This window comes from Ailuropoda melanoleuca, chromosome 6, assembly GCF_002007445.2.
Source record: "Ailuropoda melanoleuca isolate Jingjing chromosome 6, ASM200744v2, whole genome shotgun sequence".
NCBI lineage: Eukaryota > Metazoa > Chordata > Mammalia > Carnivora > Ursidae > Ailuropoda > Ailuropoda melanoleuca.
In genome coordinates this window covers 74,055,184-74,080,335 of record NC_048223.1, presented here as the reverse complement: position 1 = coordinate 74,080,335, position 25,152 = coordinate 74,055,184, and the positions used below count along the sequence as shown (strand labels likewise).

The window sequence follows — 25,152 nt, the reverse complement described above, 5'->3', positions numbered from 1 at the left end:
GGAAGGAGAGACCCCCGGCTCCCCGGCCCAGCTGGAGAAGCGTCTTACCTGCCGCTGGGGAACGGCGGGAACGCCACCGACTTGAGCTTCTTGTCCTCTGCCGCCGACAGGCAGTTTTTGATGGTCTCTTCCAGCTGTTCTTCACATTTGTCGGAGCCCCACTGAGGGATGTGACAGTGGATGACAAACTTGGCTGCAAGTCCGCTGGACTGGCTGACAGCGGCTGGGACAGGAGAGAAACAGTGCGGTTATGACCCCTTCCCTTCAGCCAGGGGCTCAGGCCGCCCCTCACGGAAGCCGCTCGGAGGTGTGCGGACGGGGAGGCGAGAGAAGCCGGCTGGGCCCGTTGTGCGCCCCTGACGGGACGGGACGCCTGCCAGCGAGCTTGCTGGGGACGGTGGGCAGGTCCAGACGAGTGCGTTAGCGGCCCTCACATGCTCTGCCCCCTCGCCGCAGGTCCCGCTACCCACTGACCGTGGCTCCCATCGAGGAGTGGCCTCCCCCAGATGTCCACGTCCAGACCCCTGGAACCCGGGAGCGTTACCTCACATTGGCAAAAGGGGCTTTGCAGAGGCGAGTCAGTGATGGCTTGCGAGATGGGGGGCATTATCCGGGATTATCTGGGTGTGCCCTAAATGCAATCGCCTGGGTCCTTCTAAGCGGGGCAGAGGGGGGCGGGCAGGAAGCAGGAAGCTCAAAGGTAGGAGAAGGTGATGCGAGTGACGAGGCCAGAAGCCAGGGAACGGCCCAGCCCAGCAGCGGGCAGGGGCGAGGGGCAGCTGCTCGGAGACTCAACCAGCCCCGCCAACAACTCCGGTGTAGTTTTTGTAACAGTGTGACTTGTTACAGCAGTGGTAGGAAAAGAATACAACAGCTTTCGACTAACAGACAGGTAGGCCCTGCCCCCTCCCCCACCGGCCCTTAGAGTCCCGGCTCAGTGGGTCTGGGGCAGGACTTGTGCGCAGAGTGGTTTAGGGCCCTCCGTAAATGGACAAGCGCTGTGCTACTTGGTCGCACACCCCCACGGTCAGGGACTGTCTTCTGGTCACCTCGACATACCTGAGAAGCCCCCACTGGGAGCAGGGGTTCAAAACGGGCTGTGCAGTTGTTATGCCAGCCTCATCTCATTGTGCCAGTTCATACTGCTTTCTACTCCCCCAGGCCCATCCCGAGCAGTTCAGTCTGATCCACTGGCCATTCTCCAGCTGCCTGGAGCCGTGGTGGCCGCAGCCGAGCACGGCTTCCCCTAAACCACCCTCTTTGCAGAGCTGGGGCTCTGTGTCCCTCAAGGAACAGGGTGTGGTGAGGGTCCCGGCCTTGCTCTGGGAGCCTGGGGCAGTTTGGGCAGGCCATGGCCGCTAGGGACAGTGTTTGTAACACAAATGGGTGTCTGTTGCGTTCCAGAGCGGTGTGTGGGGTTGGTTTGAAAGATTTATTTGAAATAATATGATGCCCACCTAGTCTCTGAGAAGTGTTTCCTGGCGACGTCCAGTGTTGGCAAACTTATGGCTGCACTCGCCTGGGTGGGCAGGTGGACACCCTTTGTGTCAGCTCTCGGCCTTCACGGGGCCAGCCGGGTGCGGGCTGGCTGATGAGGGAGTGCGTGCATGAAGGAGTTCGTCCACATAAATGCGGGAGGCTGCAGGCATGACTGGCTTGACCCTATGACCGTGTACATGGCCAGGGGCACAATGTCCCCGGGCCTGGAGTCTCGGCTATTCTGCAGAGATGCCAGGACCCTGGGGACTGGCTCCACGGCTGGCTTTGACCTGCCGCACTGCTGCTGCTGCTGGCCGCCCCTCTGTCCCTCCCCGCACGTAGGTTTGTCTTATATCTCAGTATGGCTCTGTCTCACAATTTTAAGAGTGAAATTCGATCATTGCTATCAGTATGGGGAGTGGGATGTGCAGATTATAAAGTGTGGACTCATATTTTCTCTTGACCGGAAGCCCCATTACTTTTCTAGCGATTGAATCTGATCACGACAGTCCCCGGCTTAAACTCTCAAAGGCGCCCCTCTTGTTTCTATAGGATCTCCTGCCTGCTGGCTCCATGCTGGCTCACGACCTGGGCCTTCTCACACATGATATCCTTACTGTCCACAGTGTCCTTGCCCCCGGCAGGGTCTTACATCCTCCCTGGGGCCTCCCCAGCTCCCGTGAGGAGAGGGCAGGGGCTCCCTCCCTGGGCCCTACTTCTGTTGTCTGCCTTTCCTCCTGGACAGTCCCATGCTGGAGGGCAGGAGTGGGGTTCATGGTCTTCGGATCCCTGGCATTGGGTGGCACGTGGCACTGACTCTGTGGTCCCTGGAGGTGGTGTGTGTGCACATGGAGAGGACACGGATCTGAAGTTGGAGCCACCTGTCAAGTTACTCAACAGCCTTGAAAAACAAATGAACAAATGTTCGTAGCTGCTCTATTCCCCACAGCCCAAGGTGGAAATGGCCCAACTGGTGAATGCAGGAACAGAATGGGCTACTAGTCAGCCATAAAAAGGAACGAAGCACTGACACATCTACAACATGGATGGACCATGAAAAGATCATATAAAGTGAAGGAAGCCAGGCACTGAAGGTCACAGAGCCTAGGGTTCTGTTTACGTGCAACGTCCTGAGCAGACTAAGCCACGGAGGCAGAAGGCGCACTGGTGGCGGCCAGGGGCTGGTGGAGGGGGAAGGGGTGTCCACCGGAGGTGACAGGAGAGCTCCGGATCCCGGCAGTGGTGATGGTGGAACCACATGATGAGTGTACGTTACCCTTCATCTTCATCTCTGGGTGATCGTGTGCAAACTGACTTGAACTATCCAGACACTTTGTCATCCCCAGGGTGTATGAAATGGTCTACACTGGCCTGCTCAAGTTCTCTGAGAGAAGCAGAAGTGGATCTCAGCTTGGCTGCGGTGTATTTTGCTTGGCACACTGATTGGGCGTGAAGCGAGTGACGCTGGTGGGGAGGGGGCTGAGGCTGTGCCAGGAACAGGCGCCCGAGGCCACACTTACCTTCGGCAACTTCCAAAGGGCCTTGGGATTTGCGAAGCTCCTTTACTGTTTCCAAGAACTCTTTGCCGCCAGCCTTTTCCAAGGCCTTCCCTGCGGAGGAGAACAAGGGAAGCCATTACTGTTGTCCTTTCCAAAGTCATTAGCTCCACCGTTTCACACAGTTTTAGTAGGCCAGGAAACAAACCCACCAACCACACGGAGAAAGTAGGACTCACACTTCGCAAGGGGAATCCTGGTTGCCAGTGGTCACGCTGGCAGGGGTCTCTGAGCTTCTGTCCCGCAGGACTTGGATTCTAGCAACCCCCCCCGCTTTTTAAGATTTCATGTATTTATTTTGGAGAGAGAGAGAATGTGTGCACACACGAGCGGGCCAAAGGGCAGAGGGAGAGGGAGAGAGAGAGTCTCTAGCAGACACCTTCCTGAGCGTGGAGCCCGATGCGGGGCTTGAGGCAGGGCTCGATCTCACAACCCTGAGATCATGGCCTGAGCTGAAACCGACTGGGCCAACCAGGTGCCTCTCTAGCAAACTCTTTTAAGGGAACTTTTGAGGGAGTGATTTGGTCATAAGCAGTCTCAGGACATGAGTCCTAAAGGTGATTTTTAAAAATGGAAGTACAGGGACGCCTGGGTGGCTCAGTTGGTTAAGCGTCTGCCTTCGGCTCAGGTCACGATCCCAGGGTGCTGGGTTCGAGCCCCGCGTCGGGCTCCCTGCTCAGTGGACAGCCTGTTTCTCCCTCTCCCTCTGCCTGACACTCCCCCTGCTTGTGCTATCTCTCTGTTTAAATATCTTTAAAAAAAATAAAAATGGAAGTTGACAGACGATGTTACAGGAGTTTCAGGGGTGCAACATCCTGATTGGACAAGTCTACACGTTATGCTGTGCTCCCCACCAGGGGAGCCACCGTCTCGCACCGTATGGGGCTGTTATAAATACCATTGCCTGTGTTACTCCCTACGCTGTACTAAAGGTGAGCTTTTAAAAAAAACTGGGGCTCCAGCGTTCTGATCTTTGGGTTCAGTCCCCATGCTGGGTTGGTTAAATTCAGTATCTTGGCGATTTGAAGGCAGTGCCTTCTCACAGACCCTGCAGCCTTCCTCTTGTCACCAGGCCTTAAACCTGGTCCCAGGCCCGCGGTGACAGATGACTCAGCAGGAACCCCAGGGTGGAGAGCTCTGGAGCCTTACTCCCAGCTCACCACCTGTGTGTGGTAAGTCTTTCAGTCAAAGGACAGACACAGGCCCAGGGCAGCCTGCAAGGGTCTTCCTCCAACCTGGCTGTGGTTTTCAATGGAAAAATGCAGATTTGAGAGGCAAAACTCTAAGGACATTCCTGATGGGAGATCCCTTGAGTGTCTGATGTTAGGACAGTCCTCTACTCGGTATTTCAGGGTCGTGCTTCCACAGAGGCCAAGAGGAGCCCCCAGGGGATGGCAGGGCTCCACCTCTGGCCAGCAGGAACCCCATATCCGCACACCGGGGGCTCCTCATGCCTCTGAGATGACACACGGGCGTCGTGTCTACACTAGACGGCTGCTGCTTTCCAGTGCAGGATAAGGCCTTTCCCCCAGGCGTGCTTTTCCCCTCTAATGAATTTGGTGATCTGGCTGCCTGGGGCAAGTCTCAGCTCTCTCTTCAGAGTTACTATGATGGTCATTACTCAGTGGAGGGGCCTCCCTGGGAACTGGGTGAGGGAGCTTCTCCACTCCACACCCGGACACTTGAGAGTGTTTGGAGAGCCATAGGACGTCATGCAGGCTACCGTGGACCATGTCTATTCCAGCAGCCACTCTCCCCTGGGGGTGGGAAGGGGAGGGCATCTCTTTACGAATGCGCTTGGGTTTCAGTGACATCGTTTGGAAATGGTCATCTCGGGCCTTCAAGTCTCCTTTCTGGCCCTCAGACTCCTGGCCGGTGCGGATCTGCTGGGTCTCAGAAGCCCAGAGAAGGCCAGGAACCGCAGCCGGCGGCCCTGTTCATGCCAAGTGCGGGAAGCAGATGTAAGGGGCCAGGTGGGAGCGTGTGAAAGGCAAGGCGAGCCACCCTCTTCCCTGAAGACTTCCAAGAAAAACGCAACCCGGAATGTTGATGAGGGGACTTTCTCCCTATGGAAGCATTCCAGTGAAGAAAGGAAGTAGGGCTGGAATTAGGATACGGCCCCCACCCCACACCACCCCTAACGAACGGACAAACCTAGACAAAGAGCGTCAGTGAGAGACAACGAGCGTCATGTGCCTCCTGATGGAAGAACATTCCACGACTGACCAAATAGTCTTGCCAAAAAATTTTGAGCCTAAATCTCATTGGGACCCTAGACCCGACTACCAGTTTATAAGAAAAACAGAGAAGAAACATGTTTAACGGCATCAGGAGGATGAAGTCAGTACAATCCAGACTTGGGAAACCCTATAGGACAAACGACCCAGCTTCCTCAACAAAATAAATTGAAAAAAAAAAAAAGAAAGAAAGAAAGGAGGAAAAGATATGAAAGAGGAACCTATAGGTTATAAGAGACTTATCAACCCATTGCAGTGTGTGGACTTACTTGGATCCTGAATCAAACACATTAAAAAAATAAATTGAGATTAATGACATGATTGAAATTGGAATAAGGACTGGTATTTGATGATATGACTTTTTCCAGTTGTGATAATGGTATTGGGGTGATGCTGTCAAAAAGCTAGCCCTTATCATTCTGACATATCCATGGATTCGATGGTGTGAGGCCTGGGGGGCTGGGAGTGGGGCGGCACCGAGGCAGCCTCGGTCATGGGTTGATACGCTTGCAACAGGGTGGGTAGGGTTTTGTCACGCTCAGCTGCTTTGTCTGCGTATGCTCCAGCTTTCCTGTAGTAACACACAGTGCTTTAAAAAGAATCAAGCAGAGGGGCACCTGGGTGGTGCAGTGGTTAAGCGTCTGACTTGATTTCGGCTCAGGCTGTGATCTCAGGGTTGTGAGATGGAGCCCCGCATTGGGCTCTGCGCTCAGCGTGGAGTCTGCTTGGGATTCTCTCTCTCCCTCTCCCCCTGTCCCTCCTTCTCAACTTGCATGTGCACAGACGCTGTGAGTAAATAAATTAGGGCCCCTTTGCAGGGGATGATTGCTTTCGGTGATGGTCATGGAGAATGGAATCATGACGGGAGGGACCCCTTCTAAACAGCACAGCAAGAATAAAAAGACCAGCACTCATTGTACGCCAATGAGCCCGGCCCAGTATGACCCCACTTAATCTTCGAGGCGCCCCTATGACACAGGCGCTATTGCTATCCCCACCTACAGGGGAGGGAACTGAGGTTCAGAGACCCTAAGAAAACTGCCTAACATCACACAGCTGGGAGGTGATTTGTAAAATCCAAGACACAGACCCCTCCCGACCCCAGAAGCCTCACCGCTGGGATCTGGGCCTGAGGTTCTCCTCCAGTCCCTGTGTTCTTTCTACCCTATCACCCCCCTGCCACTTAAAAAATTAAAAACAATCCTGATGACTTTCCTGATATAAAAGTGCAAACTATAGAAATGATCAAGGAGCACACTGTTGTCGTTTGTTTTTGAGAAGCTAGGATACATGTCAAAATAGAGCTTAAGACTAAGGCGGGGCGGGGGGCAGTGTTCAGGGCAGTTGGTAGGGCCTGGGCTGGGTCTGAAGAATGAAGAGGAAATGTTCACAGTTTCTGTGTGCAAGAGAAGTCCTGCTTCTCCACGTTGTGTTTCACCCACCCCATCGCGGAGGCTGTCCCAGATCCTTTGCAGCAGAGCAAGTGGGCTCTGCTGCCACAGGGGAAACCTGAGCGTGTCCAGCATCCTGCGGCCCCCGGTGCTGCCACCCGAGGCTGAGCTGCTAGCATCTGCCTTAAGCACTGACCTCAGAAGCAAGCCCGGAATCCCAGGGACAAAGCCTTCTTTCTTTGCTCACTTTACTTTTTCAATGGTGAGTTTAAGGCACTTCTGTCTTATAAAAAATGGATAAGATCGTGACCATCCATTGGGCTATGACATCTCGTGCCCTCGATAGCTTATCCCCGCAGCTTTCTCCACCTAGCCCGGAGCAGCACCGTCCACCACCCGGGGAGGGGGCAGGCGGCAGTCCCCGGTGGTGATCTAGATGTCCATTTTCTTTTTACCAAAGGCGTTCTTAATTTTTAAGCTCAAAATAAATGTGCAGCCTCACCCAAAACACGTACAACAATGTTTACGGCAGCACGACTCATCATAGCCCAAACTGGAAACTATGCGAATGGTACCAGTGCTGGAATGGTCAGCACGCTGCCGTATAATGCGATGGCGGAACACTACACGGCCAAGAAGACGAACCAGCTGTAGCCGCGCTCGACAATGCGGGTGGATCTCACAATACGAAGTCGAGCCAAAGACACAGAAGAAGCTGCATTGCATGAGTTCATTTGTATAAAATCCGAAGCGGAGGACAGCCGTCTGTGCTGTGAGAAGACAGGACAGTGGGGACGCTTGGAGGGAATGGGGACTGGGATGGGGCAAGAAGGGGGAATTCTGGGGAATTCTGGGGTGCCAGTGAACACAGCTGTGTTCACTTAGAGGAAAAGTAGTCAAGGTGTGCACTACTGATCTGTATTTGTAGAACACGTCAATACACACTTCAGAAATATACACAGATTAAAAAGAAAATCTGTTATTTTCTAGTAATGCTGTTCGGTGACATGCAGAGTGTGACACGGTCTCCCCAGCTCAGGGTATCTGGTGGACAATGACCCACTGTAGAAGGACTCGCCCAAGCAGCGGGTGATTCTCTGGCACCCCTCCCCCAGTCTCAGGACCTTACCTATATCTTCCTTGAGGTCAATTTCGGCTGTGGTTGGGTGGACAATGCCCTCCACTCTCATGGAGCCAATATGGCTGATGTCACTCTGGGTCAGGGACAGCTGCATTAGAAAGGAAAGATGGACAGTGTGAGAAAGATCAGATCCAATTTAAAAATCTTCACATTTTACCTCCCATCTGTTCATTGTCTGGATTATATATAGCGAATGTCCACAGTCAGGGCCGGGGCATGGAGCGACTGTCAAGTTTGCCAGGTGTTGGGACTTCAGGGGGCTCTTTGGAGCTCAGTGGGTTTGATTTTCACCGTGACTCTGGCAGCCTGAGACAAATCTGCCTCCTCTTCCAGGCACAGGAATGGGCCCTCCCCTCTTCTTCCTTTCCCTAGAGATACACTTCCATCTCCCAATCCCGGGAACCTTGGTGTGGGGTGACACACGGTCTGAGCGGCTCCTAGGAGGGAAGCCCGGGCTGGCTCTCCAGTGTCCCCTCAGCACCCTGCGTTCTTCCCGGAGCAGCCCAGGCATCTGGGGGCGGGAACCTGTGGCCGAGGGACCCCACCCGAGACAAGCGATGGGCTGCGGGATTCTGACCTGCCTCTGTCGGGCCACCTTGCCTTTTGGGGACCACATTCTTAGGGCTACACTTGTGAAATGCTGCCCTAGATGCTCACAGCTGAGCAGAATGCAGGGCATTTTCCCTCGTCTCCCCTGTGAGCACGACAGTCACGTTCCCCTCGGTAAGGGAGAGAAAGCTGATCACCGTGCAATGGTGGCCAGCCCCTGGAGGGGATCTCGATTCCGCCTCTTTGCTTCCCTGTGTTCATCAGTGAGAAATTAGGAACCCACCCCATGCACACTCTTCTCTAACACGCTCTTCCCATCTGCTTCCGGAGAGATGGATCTTATTACCAGGCTGTGAACATTCAGCTACTGGCGGTGTGACTCACTGACTGTTTCCCGGTGTGTGTCCTACTTCAGCCCCATTTGATGTGGGAGATAAATGGTCTGTTCCGTAAACTTTATGCTAGTGGGAATGAATTATTTGCATGTCTGGGCTGCTGCAGACTATTCAAACGTATAGCCCTGTTTGTTTTCTTTCTGCAATCTAGAAAGGCAAGCAGACTGAATTATTGGCAAATAATTCATTTCTAACACCAGGGATGTTCAGGAAACACATATTTCTATTTTCTTTCTCTGATAAATCACATCGAGGCATGCCAGGCTGGCCTCCCAGAGCTGTTTGAGAAAGTTAGCTAAGGATGTTTTGGGCGGGCCCAGGAATGAGGGGGGCATGGGGAGTTCCCGGCAATGATGCCATTCTTTGGCCTGATCTGGAGGGTTCTCTAAGCTTATCTTTGTCTGACCCATGTCGGCACGAATACTTCTAGACACTAAAGAGCTTGCTGACGCTCATGGCGTAGACCCCGTCAAAGCTCCTCAGTCTAAACGCGAATAATTCAAGACCAGAGTGGAAGTCCTGTTAGGGGAGCAAGGGATGGAGGAAGCATCATTATTTGCAAACAGGAGGTTATAAAAATGCAACAGCGTTTTTACTACAGCACATTGCAATGGTCTTTATTACCTTCTGCCCTAGAACAAGGCTCTTAGAAGACAGAATGGTGAATCCATCCCCTGGCCCATCTTCAGAGGTGGAATTTGAAGTTCCTTCTTTATCGCTGTCCTTTGGTTTGGACTGTTGGTAGAAATCAGAAGGACAGATGGGAAATAATCCCGAAAAAGCCCAAAGTGGCGTTATTAAGTTCTTCCTATGGCTACCAGCACCTCGGATGGGAAAGGAAGTGGTTGGGTCTTATGTCAGCTGTTCTCGATGGAGGGAAGCCAGGGACGGCAACGAGAGGGAAAGAAAAGGGTGCCGCCCAAAAGAAAGAGTGTTAAGGAGGTTCACGGGTATCTGTATTCCTCATTCAAACCAGGACACAGGGATGTTACTCTTGTCCTTTGCAACGCCCGCAGCTTATGATGCAAAGCATCAGAACAAACGGGCGTCTTTCCTAGCCCACTGTTCGACCTCCCTACTCCCCAGGATTTCCCTGGGACGGAGGCAGTGGAGTGCACTCTTACAAATCTTTTGTGTTATCATGGAGGTCTGTGGAATGGAAACTGGACAACCTCTGAAGCAGCAGTGTCCAATAAAACTAAATAGAACTTTCTGTGATCATGGAAATGTCCTAAGCCTAGTGAGCACTTGAAATGTATGTGTGTGTGGGTGCAACCAAGGAACTGAATTTTTAATCTGATTTAGTTTGAATGAATTCCAATTCGAAGAGCCGCCTGTGGCTGGTGGTTCTCGTACTGGGCAGGAGACGAAAGTCTGACTCTGCAATGACATCTCCGAGCTGCGGCTACCTAGCACATCGGGCTACCCACATCCCACTGGTTGGACCCAGCTGACTGTCTGTGGGAGACATACAGTCTGTGGGAGACAGAGAGGTTTTCGTGTGCGATGCGGAGCTCTGAAGAGAAGTGAAGAGCTCCCGGCTATCGTCTCTCCCTTAAGATATTGATGGGGGCAGTGGAAGCATCTGGCAACGTGAAGACCACCCATGCTTTGGTTTGGAAGCCTCTAGTAGACCCTGCTTGGCGACTTAAGCTCTCGTCTTAGGGGCCCTTTGCCATTTTCTCCCAGCGTGGAGAGTCCCCAGCCCGTCGGCAATGCTGGCTACACGCTCATCTTCTGATCGTTCAAACTTCTCCTGTTCTCTGAGAGTCCCTGGCTCACACAGGCAACCCAAGCTCACCTTTTTGGACGTCCGTGGTTTGGCAGCCTTGGACTTCTTGCCTCCCTTCTTGCCTGATGCCGCCTTCCTCCCCCTTTTCTCCGGGGGAGGGGAGAGGATGGTTTCCGACTTGCCTTTGGTCCCTCGCTTTTTGGCCAGCAGTTCGGGGTGAATTCTGGGCAGGACACCTCCACTGGCAATGGTCACTCCTTTTAGCAGCTAGAGAGAGAAACACATGAACGCAGGCAGCAAAGAGCCTGCTGGCTCTGGGATTCATACAGTTCTAACTGGTGGCAAAACAAGTGTTAAATCTGGTCTTGGCTTTCTCAGAGACACTGGATGATAGGTGGTTTAATGGGCTTCCCTGTTTCACCAGTAGAGCGCGTCTCTGTAGGTATCAAGGCATCCCATGGTCTCGTACAGAAAGCAAAACAAGGCAGGCACGATGAAAGGGTATAGAGGCTGCGCCAGGGCTGTGGAATTCCAGACATAACAGAGGATAAAGAGTTTCACAGGTGGGGAGCACAGCTTGACAGAACTGGGTTCAAAGGTCGATGCTAGGGCTAGACCCAGTTAACAACAGACCAGTGGTCTCCACACTCTTGTGATCACACATTCCATCAGTGCGGTATGTTTGACCATGTGCCTCTCCATTAATGTTTGTTTTGTACATAATCGACAGGTACCCGCTACATTAGTATCACATCCCGAGCAGCTTGGGTCCTCCACGTGTGGTCACGGACAGGGAGTTACTGTCTGGGACAAGAGAAATACACAAACGGCAAGGAAGAGTCCAGAAACGTGTAGAGCAAGCTGACAGAGCTGTTGTACCTCTGTCGGATCGGAGAGCAAAGAGTTGTGGCTTGTGGTTTGTTATGTTTTTGTTTTTGAAAACTTTTCTGGCAATTAGTTTTCATTGTATTTTGGGAAATTATCAGTCCATGATGGACGGGAAATAAGAATTCTTCACCATACACAATTTGAGAAGAAAGAGACTAGAATAAAAGTTGTTACGCCATCTACCATCCATCTCGAGTTTCCTGGGGGAGGCGTTCACCATACTTGGGAATTAATTCTATACTATGAAGAAGAGTCTCCTGCCCTCATCAGAATAAATCGTCAACAAAATTCGGGTGAAGAAACCATGAATAACATCCCTGCCCATACCTTCCCCAGTCACACACAGAGCTCGCTTCTAGAGAGCAAAAGAAGGTCTGGCAAGACCCAGAATAGATAACGGTCTATTCCAGAGGCAATTTTCTATCTGAATGATAGAGCTAGCAAAATTTGTTCTTCTCTTACATGATCTGAAAATTTTTTTTTGGTATTAATATGCTTGGGGACTGTAGCAGGGATGATTTATAGCCAACCGGGTCCACAGGCGGTCGTGTGTCCGGCAAACCCATTCTGTGCCTTGTCGCCATGTTTCAGACAGACGTACCTGATTGAGCTCCTCGTCATTGGCCACTGCCAGCAAGATGTGTCTCGGTGCTATCCGGGCCTTCTTGTTGTCCCTCGCGGCGTTCCCAGCCAGTTCTAGAATTTCCGCTGAAATCACAACGGGGAGTTAATAGGCAATCACAGAATGGGGTCTGAGCTTTCCAGAGCTTTTCTTTGGAAATGGTCTTTGAATGTAACCACTTTGATTGGTTTGTGAGTTTCAGTGCCGGGGCCTGGAAAGAAATCGGGAAAGCTGGAAAGAACTCCGGTTACAGATGAGGAAGATGTTTTAGCAGGACCTGCTCTGTGATCCTGTGGGAGTCTTCTAGAAGCCCTCAACATGAACTCTCCCTCATCTTCCTTAGCATTTGGACCTCTGAGTTTTTTGTTGAGCCCATCATCACAGGAGGAAAGGGTATTTCCCCACCTGCCTTGTTGATAACCGTGGTCATGTGACTAGATTCTGGCCAATGAAAGGCAGGTGTCCTCCTGTACGGTCCTTCTGGGAAGTGTCCATCAATGGCAGGACTGTGCCCTCCTCCCCTTTCTACTGGCAGACTGAGGACATGATGGCTGGAATTTGGCCAAGAGGAAGAACAACAAGATAGAAGGAACTGGAGTCTCTTATGATGGTGGAGGCTCCTGCCTGGCCTGTCCTTACTCCTGGGCTGTCTTCTATAGACTTCTTTTGTATGAGAGAGAAGCAAAGTCTCCCGTTTAAGGCACAGTCAGCAGGAGTTAAAGCTGACCAATACAGAGCCCTGACACAGGACCTGAGTCTCTTCCAGTCTCAGGAGAGCAGGGCCTTCTCTGAAGAGAATACTAATGTAGGCAGAGTCTTTCTTTGGTGCCCATTGGGACACCTTCCAGAATCTCCTTTTCCTCTTCACTTGATGCCCCAGGTCCCTCCTGTCCTAAAGGAAAGTGGGTGGGAAGAACTAACTTGTACTGTGGGGTGAGGCCATGCTTAACCCGGAAAGTGAATTCTGAATGGGGAGACCTACAAGGCTTGGAAGGAAGGTATTTGGGGTTTGGGGGGTTGCCACATATCCCTCAGGATCTGACTTTAACAAACATGTCATTTGATAAATGTAGAAGGGATGACTAAGGAGAATTTTCCTAAAACTGTCTTACATGTCATCAAAATTTTTAGTCAAAATTAAAAAAAAATCTATATAGAATTGGTTCATACCATCCGTAGCCTTTCCCCTTTCCCTCTCTTTCTTCCTCAATTTCAGAGGCACGTTCTGCTAATCAAATTTGTCCGCCTTCAAAAGTATTAATGAGGCTTTAAAGAAGAATTCCTTCCCTTAGAAAGCTAGAGGCAATGTGCCGATGTGTTGTTTCACTGATAATGTGGTGGCAAAGTGTGTGTGTGTGTGTGTGTGTGTGTGTGTGTGTGTGTGTTGGGAGAATTTGCTGGGACAATGGCATAAATACTAAGCTCTAAAATTAACAGGCAATTCTGTGTGAGTCTTTACAATCAACCTAATTTCAAATAAATAGCACATGAAATTACCATCACTCATAAAAATCTATGGCATTAAAAAGAACTGCCTAAGTACGCCATATTAACTAAGCAAATGTGATTAACAAAAAATTAGAATAAAATACGCATTAGAGTTAAATATTTATATAGAATTTCCATAAAGAAAAGTGCTAAATCACTGCAAATTCATTCTCACAACATCTTTTCCAGGTTATTAAGCAATGAATATCGTGTTTACCAACAATGCATTTTCACGGTGGCTGTGTTTTCGGAATCACACACTGGGGGACGGGAGTTGGAGAAGTACGAGCACTCTTGTTGGGACAATGGGATAGAGTATTTGAAATTCATGCCCTATTAGGTCATCTGGTTAGCTGCATTCAAGCTGCTGCCCAACCCTTTCTTTCCCTTAAAAGAAGGGTAACCCATCACAAAGAAATGTGGTTATAAAGCTTTCACAAATAGGCTGGCTTTTTCGACTCTAGGTTAAACCGTACAGCTTTCTATTGTGCACCTGCTCTTTTCGGGGCCCCCACACCTGGGAGGAAGGAGCTCTCCTCTCACCCCTTTTTCTAGATTGAGGGGGGTCAAAGAGCCTCCCACTTTTAAGCTTCTGAGCAACTGAATTTAATTTAGCATCTTGGGCTACCAGTTTCCTGCCCGTGTCGCCCACACTTGGAGGAAGATGTTAAGCATCCTGCCAAGTTCGGTGAACGAGCTGTCGGCGTGAGAGGCAGGGCTAAACGGGAAGCCCTACGGACTTGTAGTCTTCAGGAAGCCCCTGAGGTCGGGTTATTTTCAGCCTGGCAGACAGACGGCTGCATGGACATTGGATTCACAGATGGACAGCACGGCCAGAGACTGACAGCCGTGATGCAGCAAGAGGTCCCGTACGGGGCACACAAGCGAGGCTCGGCCAGCGTACCCCTGGGCTCCCGGGCTAGTGCTTCCGAAATCAGTTATAGGAGAGAAAAACCTCGATTCTGTGCTCTAGAGCAAAAGCAGAGGTAGACTTTTGTTCCAGAAAGAGAAAAACTTTTTTTCTTAATTTATTTATTCGACTGAGATAGAGACAGCCAGCGAGAGAGGGAACACAAGCAGGGGGAGTGGGAGAGGAAGAAGTAGGCTCATATCAGAGGAGCCGGATGTGGGGCTCGATCCCATAACGCCAGGATCACGCCCTGAGCCAAAGGCAGACGCCCAACCGCTATGCCACTCAGGCACCCCAGAAAGAGAAAAACTTCTTAATAATATACAGCTGAAAATCCAGACCCAGGACTTCTCTATTGGATATGTGGTCTGACTGTTCCTTGGGACAAACACTTCATGGTCTAAATGTCTGAAATAACATTAATTATTATTATTTTCAAATGTTATTATGACCAATATATTCACACGCACTCTAAATGTTTGTTACATTCTTGAGTGATTTTATTGATCTTGAGAACTTATATCCTTCTATTGGCAGTCAGCAGGAAAAATGGATTTATACAGCAAATATTTGTTTTGCTGAAAATTTTGTGAAATTATTATTCTGTTAAGTGGTGGAGACTTCCATGGAAGTCTATAGACCTCTATATTCTTGGAATTCCCACTTCCAGCAATAGGAACCATCTGGAATATGGCTTAGAATCTGGTCATTAAAAAAAATGATTTCAAAAGGGAGGTTGGAAAGCTCATCACGCATGTAATCTTGGAAGAGTTGGGTCCTCTCATTTTGTCCACAGTAGAAACCAACATTGGCTACCCTAGCCCACAGGAGATGGGAAATAGTACAGTAACCATCAGGCTGGGACAGAGGGCATGGAGTGGCCACGCCTTCAAGACTGTCTCCTTCCTCAGCCCCTTCTTTCTTGGCCATTTGCCCACGAGGTAATGATGTCCCCAGGGCTCTGTCTGGGCCCTCTGGTCTTCCCGGGCCACGCAGTCTTCCAGGGAAACCCCATCCTTTCATGGCTCTAGCTTCCCACGTGCCCATGCCACCAGATCCCCACCTCCAGTCCTGACTCGGTGTCACCTGGACAGCCTCACCTGGGTGTTCCACAGGTAAATCAAACCGCACCCCCAAATCCCAATCATTTTCTTGGGGGCGGAAGCTTTATCCACATACAGCTCCTCCCAGAGACCTGACAGTCCTTCCCTTCCCCACCCCTCCCCTTCTCACCTCCTCTTGGCCTCGAGTCACACAACTGTGCCCCTCTTCTTCGCAACTACTGCCATTACTGAGTTCAGGCCCTCCTTTCTTTGAGCCCAGATAGTTGTCATGACTGTCCAAATGGTTTCCCCACCCCCATTTTTGTCTTCTTCCAGATCCATGCCAACAAGGCCACTGCTGGCCCATAGGTACCTTTGTACAAATTAGAAGATGTCCTTTCTGCCAGACACTTTACTTCCCTGATTTCGTTATCACAACACTCTTTACTGCCATTTGCTGGCAATGCTAGTAATAAATATACAAATCTTTGAGGTCTAGTGGAATGATACTCCCCTCAGTGCCTGTCCTTGCACAGTGTACAACCTGCCCAACCATACATGTGGCCCTGGATGCCAAAGTGATCTTTTCAAAACATAAATGTAATAAATGAAAATTATTAGATAAAGAAATGCTTGTTGTTAAATGGAGAGACCCGATTGTCTGGAAATGATGTAAATGATGGGTTTCTATGTGACACAATAACTTAAGGTGCCCTGAAATTCAAGCTTTTTAGAAGACTTATTTGTCCTATTAATTAAAAATATGTTACAGAACATTTCCTCACTACAAAAATGATTTAAATTATTTATTTGCAACATCTTACATTTATGTTATATCTTTGTTGGTAAATGCAAAACTATTTTCCAGAATTGGGGGCTTGCTTTTTCAGTCCATCCTCCCTCACTTCTTTTGGAAACGTGAACTGGACCAACATTTACAGACTGGCAGACTGAAGTATGAATGTGATGTCCGTTCTGGGAGGCTTGAGGATGTCTCGGGTGGAAGGGGCACCCTGGATGAGCAGTTCAGCATGCGTCTGCCACCAGATTATGCCACGTCCTCCTCATTTCTTGGGACTAGAAACACTGCATGGGTCAAACGTCGTGGTGATGCGTGAACGCGGCCCAGCCAGGCAGCTAGTCTGGAGACATCAGGCAAAGCAGACTGCTCTCTTCGGCTCAGAGTAGCTGAAAATTTGTGTGACTTTCTTTTTTAGCTAAGTAGTCCCCAGCCTTCTCTTACTGGGCATTCCTGTGACCCTAGGTCCCCTTTCCAAAGCACCAAGGACCTTCAGAGCCCACAGTCAAGAATCTGAAGGGGGAAGTAAGCTGGCCACAGGAAACAACCCACCCGGGCCCGGCGGCTCCCAGGACATCAGCTGTTTTATGGGGTTCAGTAAGGACAGACGGTGAAGGTGACCCTCTGTGTGTTGGAGGAAGGCGTAGGCCAGAGGCTGATGTCCCCACAGGGGGACACTGGGGGGTACTCATCGGTACCCAGCTGCCCTCCTCCTTCTGGGAGCCAGAGGAGGGACCTACCCGCTTCAACCAGAGCCTCCAGCCAGCTCCGGAGGCCCCAGGGTCCCACTTCCCCGAGGGCCCCTTGTCTCCAGCTTCTCCAGCTTCTCTCCCTCTGCCAGGAATGCTATATGCCCAGGAACTCCAGGTAGTCTGGTGAGGCTATGGACCCCTTCTCAGAATAAAGGGTTTTTCTTTAATTGTGATAAAATGCACATAACATGACATTTACCATTTCTAAGTGAATAACTCAGTGGCATCAATGACATTCCCAGTGTCATGAAACAACCCTCACCATGTGTCTCCATCACCTGCACCCCCTAAATGCAAGCTGCGTGCCCATGAAGCCCTACTGCCCATCCCGCCACGGCCTCTCAGCCCCACCACTGCCCCTCCGTGCTGTCTCTGTGGATTTCACTACTCTGACGCTGCATCTAAGTGGAATCGTGTCACATTTGTCCCATCATGTTTGCCTTATTTCACCCTGATTTTGCAGAAAGTCTTCAAGGCTCAGCCATGTGGAGCAGGTGTCAGAACTCCCTTCCTTTTTAGGACTGAGTAAAATCCCATTGCATGGCTGGACCACACTTTGTCTACCCATTCATCTGCTGACGAACACTTGGGTTGTTTCCGTTGTTTGGCTGCTGTGTATAATGCTGTATGAATACGTGTGTGGAAAGAACTGTTTAAGTCTCTGATTTAATTCTTTCACGTGGGCAGATACCCAGGAGTGGAACTGCTGGGTCATATGATAATTCCATGTTTAACTTTTTTTTTTAAATCAAACATTTTATTTTTAACTCCAGTGTAGTTGACAGAGCGTAGTATTAGTTTCAGGTGTACGATCTTGTGATTCAACCCTTCCAGACATCACCCCGTGCTCATCGCGACAAGTGCCCTCCTTAATCCCCATCACGGATTTCACCCATCTCCCCGCCCACCTCCCTTCTGGGAACCATCAGTTTGTTTGCTGTAGTTATGAGTCTGACTCTTGGCTTGTCTCTCTCTCTTTTTTTTCTTTTGCTCATTTGTTTTATTTCCTAAATTCCACATATCAGTGAAATCATACGGTATTTGTCTTTCTCTGACTGACTTATTTGGCTTCACATGAAACTCTCTAGTTCCATCCACAACATTGCAAATGGCAAGCTTTCATTCTTTCTGATGGCTGAGTAATATTCCATGGTGTGTGTGTGTGTGTGTGTGTGTGTGTGTGTGTGTCTTTCCTTTACTTATTCATCATCTCCTTTATCCATTCGTCTATCGATAGACGTCTCGGGCTGCTTCCATACCTTGGCTATTGTAAATGATGCTGCAATAAACATAGGGGTGCATATAACCCTTTGAATTCGTGTTTTTTGTATTTTTGGAGGTAAATACCCAGTAGTGCGATTGCTGGACTGTACAGTAGTTCTTTTTTAAGTTTTGAGGAATCTCCATACTGTTTTCCAGACTGGATGCACCAGTTTGCATTCCCACCAACAATGCGCAAGGGTTCCTTTTTCTCCACATCCTTGCCAACACTTGTTGTTTCCTGTGTTGTTGATTTTAGCCATTCTGACAGGTGTGAGGTGGTATCTCATTGTGGTTTTGATTTGTATTTCCCTGATGCTGACTGATGTTGAGAATTGTTTCATGTGTCTGTGTCCCATCTGTATGTCTACTCATGTCTTCTGCCCATTTTTAAATTAGATTATTGGTTTTTTGAGTGTTGAGTTGTAAAAGTTTTTTTTATATATTTTGGAATCTAACCTTTTATTGGATAGGTCATTTGCAACTATCTTCTCCCATTCAGTAGGTTCTCTTTTAGTTTTATTGATTGTTTCTTTTGCTGTGCAGAAGTTTTTATTTTTTATTTTATTTTAAAAGACTTATTTATTTATTTATTTTAGAAAGAGAGAGAATGTGCGTGCAAGTGCACAGGGTGGGTGGAGGGGCAGGGGGGAGGGAGAGAGAATCTCAAGCAGACTTGCCGCAGAGCGTGGAGCTGACGTGGGGCTCCATCTCGGGGCCCTGAGATCATGACCTGGGCTGAAATCAAGAGCCCGACACTCAACCAACGGATCTACCCGGGTGCCCCAGAAGCTTTTTATTTTGATGTAGTCCCAATAGTTTAATTTTCCTTTTATTTCCAGGAGACATACCTAGAAAAAACGCTGCTATGGCCGATTTTAGAGAAGTTATTGCCTGTGCTCTCTTCAAGGAGTTTTATGGTTTCAGGTCTTACATTAGATCTTTAATCCATTTGGAGTGTTATTTTGTGTCTGGTGTAAGAAAGCGGTCCAATTTCATTCTTTTGCATGTTCCTGTCCAGTTTTTCCAACACCATTTGTTGAAGAGACCATCTTTTTCCCATTGGATATTCTTTCCTGCTTTGTCGAACGTTGACCATATAGTTCTGGGTTCATTTCTGGGTTTTCCATTCTGTTCCACTGATCTACATGTCTATTCTTCTGCCGGGACCGTGCTGTCACAGTTTTATAGTATAACTGGAAGTTTGGAATTGTGATGCCTCCAGTTTTGATTTTCTTTTTCAAGATAGCTTTGGCTATTCAGGGTCTTCTGTGGTTCCATACACATTTTAGGATTGTTTGTCCCAGCTCTGTGAACAATGCTGTTGGCATTTTGATAGGGATTGCATTACATCTATAGATTGCTTTGGGCAGTATGGACATTTTAACGATACTTGCTCTTCCAATCCATTTCTTTTTGTTATCTTCGATTTCTTTCATCAATGTTTTATAGTTTTCAGGATACAGGTCTTTCACCTTCTTGGTTAAGTTTATTCCTAGGTACTTTATTATTTTTGGTGCATTTGTAAATGGGATTGTGTCCTTAATTTCTCTTTCTGCTGTTTCATTATTAGTGTATAGAAATGCAACAGATTTCTGTACATTGATTTTGTATGCTGCGACCTTACTGAATTCATTTATCAGTTCTAGTAGTTTTTTTGTGGGGTCTTTAGGGTTTTCTGCATAGATGTCATGTCATCTGCAAATAATGCAAATAGTTTTATTTCTTCATGACCAATTTGGATGCCCTTTATTTCTTTTGGTTGTCTGACTGCTATATCTAGGACTTCCACTCCTATGTTGAATAAAAATGGTGAGTGGACATCCTTGTCTTGTTCATGACCATAGAGGAAAACCTCTCAGTTTTACCCCATTGACTCTTTTTTTTTAAAGATTTTATTTATTTATTTGACAGAGATTTTATTTATTTATTTGACAGAGATAGAGACAGCCAGCGAGAGAGGGAACACAAGCAGGGGGAGTGGGAGAGGAAAGAAGCAGGCTTGCAGCAGAGGAGCCTGATGTGGGGCTCGATCCCATAACGCCGGGATCACGCCCTGAGCCGAAGGCAGACGCTTAACTGCTGTGCCACCCAGGCGCCCCTACCCCATTGACTCTTATGTTTGCTGTGGATTTTTCATACAAGGCTTTTATTATAGTGAGGTATGTTCCCTCTAAACTGACTTCTTTGAGGGTTGTTGTTGTTGTTGTTTTTATCATGAATGGATGTTATACTTTATCAAATGCTTCTCATGCATCTACTGAAATGATCGTATGGTTCTTATCCATTCTCTTACTGATGCCATGTATCATGTTGATTGATTTGTAAATATTGAACCACCCTGGAATCCTAGGAATAAATCCCACTCGATCCTGGCCAATGCTTTTTTTCATGTATTGTTGGCTACAGTTAGCTAGTATTTTGTTGAGGAATTTTGCATCTATGTTCGCCAGAGATATTGGCCTGTAGTTCTCTTTTTTGTGGTGTCTTTATTTGGTTTGGTGTCAGGGTAATGCTGGCTTCATAGAATGAATATGGAAGTTTTCTTTCCTCTTATATTTTCTGGAATAGTTTGAGAAGAATAGGTGTCAACTCTTCCTTACATGTTTGGTAGAATTTGCCTGGGAAACCGTCTTCTCCTGAACTTTAGTTTGCTGGGAGTTTTTTGATCACTGCTTCAATTTCTTTGCTGGCAATCGGTCTGTTCAAACTTTCTATTTCTTCCTGCTTCAGTTTTGGAATGTTACAGTTTTCTAGGAATTTATCCATTTCTTTTAGGTTGTCCAATTTATTGGCATATAGTTTTTCATAATATTCTTTTATAATCCTTTGGATTTCTGTGGTGTTGGTTTTTATTTTTCCTCTCATTTGTCATTTTCTTTCTTTAAGTCTTCTTTCTCGCTTCCTCTTTCATTAAGTCTGGGTAGAGGTTTATCAATTTTGTTGATCTTTTCAAAGAACCAGCTCCTGGTTTCATTGATCTGTTCTAATTTTTTTTTTTAGTTTCTCTATCATTTATTTCTGCTCTAATCTTTATTATTTCCTTCCTTCTGCTAGTTTTGGGTTTTGTTTGTTCTTCTTTTTCTAGTTCCTGTAGGTGTGAGGTTAGGCTGTTTATTTGAAATTTTTCCTGTTTCTTGCAGTAGGCCTGTATTGCTATGAACTTTCCTCTTAGGACCTCTTTTGCTGCATCCCAAAGGTTTTGGACCATTGTATTTTCATTTTCATTTGTTTCCACGTACTTGTTCATTCTTCTTTGATTTCTTGGGATACCTCTATGTTTGACTTTTTGAGGAACCACAAACTGTTTTCCACAGCAACTACACCAATTTACCTTCCTACCAGCAATGCACAAGGGTTCTAATTCTCTACATCCTCATCAACAATTGTAATTCTTTTAATAACCATCCTTATGAGTGTCAGGATAAAGTTTTAAAGGCATAAAATTAAACACATAGGATGACCAAGAAAACCAATGACACTGAAATGTAATTTTCAAAGTATTAAAAATCTGGAATATAGTAGTCTGTGTGCCTTTTTATTAACACAGTAAATAACAAGATCTAGTGGGAGGTCTAATAACCACTGTGATTTTGAAGTAATAAGTGTAAATGAAATTTCTATATATGTGTAACAACGGGAACATGATAAGAAAACATCAGTGATTTCAATTGGTCAAAAAGTCCCAGGTGTTGCTGAAACACTACTGTGGTTTGCTGCCCACATTCATGGGGGAAGGAAATGCTGAAGTTCAGGTACGGTTCGGGAAGCGGCAGCTTGAATGTGAGGACCCCAGGCTCAAGCCTTTTCCATGTCACACCCTCTCCCACCTGCCACACCACCAGCTGTCAACCTCTCTCTTCCCTTCTTCTGAGTCAAACTCCCTAAAGGAGTCCCCACCCTCGTCCACACCTCCAGCTCTTGAACCCACTGCAGTTTGGCTTTGACCACCCACACTGTCCTCGTCAGGGTCACCATGACCTTGAGGTGGCTAGATCTGTTGTCCTTGTCTGGTTTTATTGGTATCACTCCTGATGGTCACCTTTCCTTGCTTTCCCAGACGCCAACTCTCCTGCGAGCCTTTCCTCCCTAACCTCTGCTGCCCTCCTCAGCCTCCCTCACCACGCTTTCCCCCTACTTGGCCCAGAAAACTGTGCACACTGGTCCTGCTTGGGCTGCTTCCAGGCTCCCCAGTCTTGTTGCCGCACTCTCTCTGGGTGACCTCGCTTGCTCTCCCGGCCTTTACTGCAGTCTGCCCACGATGCCCGAACCTCCAGCTCACAGCTCCCTGCTGGCTGCAGACATGCCTCGTCGGGCTTCACTCAAGAAGAGCAATCGCCCCAGGGGTGAGTTGCTACCATGTGCCCCAAGTGGTGCGAAGCACCTTTCGTGCATTGTCTAATGTAATCCTCGCCACGACACTATGAAGGTAAAGCGACATACCTCACAGTCCTTAGCTGATAAGTGGCAGAGCCAGAATTTGTCCTCCAGGGCAACTTGCAGAGACCCGAAACCTACGGGCCCCCACTAAGTCCCTCACTCTGCACCTTGTTTCTCCCCCATTGTTTCCTGCTTCAGCAACAGGCACCATTTTCACCTGCCAGCCGCTTTCCTCTTCTCGTTCCCTTGGCCAGTCCTCTTAGAGTGGAGTCCCCATCTCCACTCCTCGACCCATGGCAGCTTGGCTTGAAAGAAAGTAGCCAGGCCAAGGCTGAAAGATTCATGTCTACCTTNGGCCCCCCCCCCCCCCCCCCCCGCCCCATCCAATCCATCATTGAGCAGAGTGACTCTGGTTCTCCCAGATATCCCCCCGCAGAAGTCCATCTTTTCTCATCATCCCCTCTGCACACTGCTGTCCTGGCCACTATCAATTCTCAGAAGAAACACAAAAACAGCCCCCAGTGGTTTCCTGGACTCCGATCTTGCTTCCTGCCAACGGTTCACCTAAGGCCCAAGTGGTGTCTCCCAGATGCCACCTCCTTCCTTCTATCCGTGTGTGTACGTGTGTGCATAACATCATCATGGCCCTCAAGGACCTGCCTGGCCATTCCCCATCTCGTCTCTTACCCCCTCCCAGTTCCCAGCTCTGCTCCAGGTAACAAACTTCCTCCAGGTTCCGGAAGGGGCCACACACTTCTTCTAAACTTCGGGTCTTCACCCTCGTTCCTACCCCACCTGAAATTCTCCCCCTAGTTGAACCCCCATCAGAATCTACTTAATTCCTACTAAACCCCCACTCTGGCTGCCATCAGAATCATGTGGGGGAGCTTTAAAAAGTCCCAATGCCTAGAACATACGTCCAGAATCTCTGGGGATGAGCTTAGTCCTCAGCATTTCAGATCAATCAACTTAAGAAAAACCAGGATCGCGAACCTGGTTTCGGTCCTAACAACGCTTACTTTACAAGAGGCAGCCCCCTGCACCCCATCTCCACACAGGCTTTTCACAGCCCCTGTCACTTCCCTGCCCGGCCTGCACACCAGCTTATTGTGCTCTGCTCTGCTAAACGCCCGCAGCTCTGCTCCGCGAGCCTCACCTTCCGAGGCAGGAAGGTGCTTTCCTCTGCATTTCCAAGGCCTGATCTGAAGGAGAAGCTCAATCAAGATTTGCATCATAAATGTTGACGATCATTTCAAGGGTGACAGGACGCTCTCATGCTTTGAACCTCCTTTCCTAAACAAAATCGATCGATGGCCACCACCCCACTCCAAAAGTAACAAAACACCCCCTTTTACTTAACTCAACCATGGCCTGCAATTCCACTAATAATGATTCATTCCTTTGGCTGAAAACTTTTTGTTTCAATAAAATGCAAGTACAGCCCCAAAATGGAACACGTAAACGGAGCAGTCATTATCTTGGCCCTGAATGATGTCATCAGCTCTTAATAGAAGGGACAGCAGAAGGATGACCGTTTATTGAGTGTATCCCATGAACTGGGCATTTTACATATGTTAGCTCGTCAATGGAGTTAAGTGAGTTAGCTCTGGAAACACCCAAAATGCAGAGAGGTTCAAGAATTAGCCCAAGGTAACAGAGCTGGTAAAGTGATAGACCAGATTTAAACTGACAGGAAGGGAAGGAAGGGACACAGAAAACAGGCTTGGGCTTCAGAGGACCAACTTCACCTCCTCCCCTTGGCCCAGGACCCTGCTGGGGTCATCCTTCCAGGTGCTCGTCGTCTCCTCTAGAGCATGTCCAACACAAACCTTGTTGGCTTTGCCTTCAAAATATATCGGTACTCTGACCACTTCTCGGTACCTTCGGTGCTCACTCACCGGCTCTCTGCAAGAGCCTTCTTGCTACTTTCCCTGCTTCTGCCCTGGTACCTTCTCCCCACAGGGTCACGTCACTTCCACCTCCAGCATCAGCATCAGAACTCCCACCGCAAGCCCTTATCCCCCACCAGCCCCAGGACTCCGGCCCACTGCTGCCCCTCCAACACCCTGCAGCTGCCTTCCTCCTGCCTGGAGGGCCAGCCTGCAGACACGTGCATGCCTACTCCCTTCCCCGCCCCCAGTGGGGCCTCCGACCCACTAGCGCTATTCTCAACCCCCCTGGCCTCCCTATTCCCAGAACACTCTCTCTTCTTCCTGGCTTCATTTGTCCCCTAGCACTTGTCACCATCTGCGAATCACACACACTTCACTTGTTTGCCGCTTCTTCCCAGAATGCACCTGCTGGAGCACAGGGATTCCTGCCTGTCTTGGTCTGTGCTGTGGCCTCAGCACCGAGAGCACTGGGCATATAGTAAGTGTTCAGTAAAAGATTGTTGAGTGAATGGAGGATGATGAGTAATCAATTTGAAAAACAGAGTGACTTTCTACTTTGGGAGATACTGTACATTTTTAAAGATGTGCTGGCTCCACAGCCTGAGTGTGACGTTGGGGCTTTAGTACACACTGCTAGG

The 25,152-nt window shown here is 48.7% G+C and overlaps 1 protein-coding gene across 1 annotated transcript in view; it reads right to left on the bottom strand.

Moving 5' to 3' along the window:
* The window catches only part of LOC100482816 (core histone macro-H2A.2), a 62,395-nt gene that overhangs the window by 2,634 nt on the left and 34,609 nt on the right, over positions 1-25,152 (bottom strand). The window contains exons 3-8 of the mRNA XM_034662616.1: positions 11,970-12,076; positions 10,550-10,747; positions 9,373-9,483; positions 7,793-7,892; positions 3,000-3,089; positions 49-223 (exon numbers count right to left, since the gene is read on the bottom strand). Coding sequence (XP_034518507.1) covers positions 49-223; positions 3,000-3,089; positions 7,793-7,892; positions 9,373-9,483; positions 10,550-10,747; positions 11,970-12,076 — 781 coding nt within the window. The remainder of the gene's footprint in view (positions 1-48; positions 224-2,999; positions 3,090-7,792; positions 7,893-9,372; positions 9,484-10,549; positions 10,748-11,969; positions 12,077-25,152) is intronic.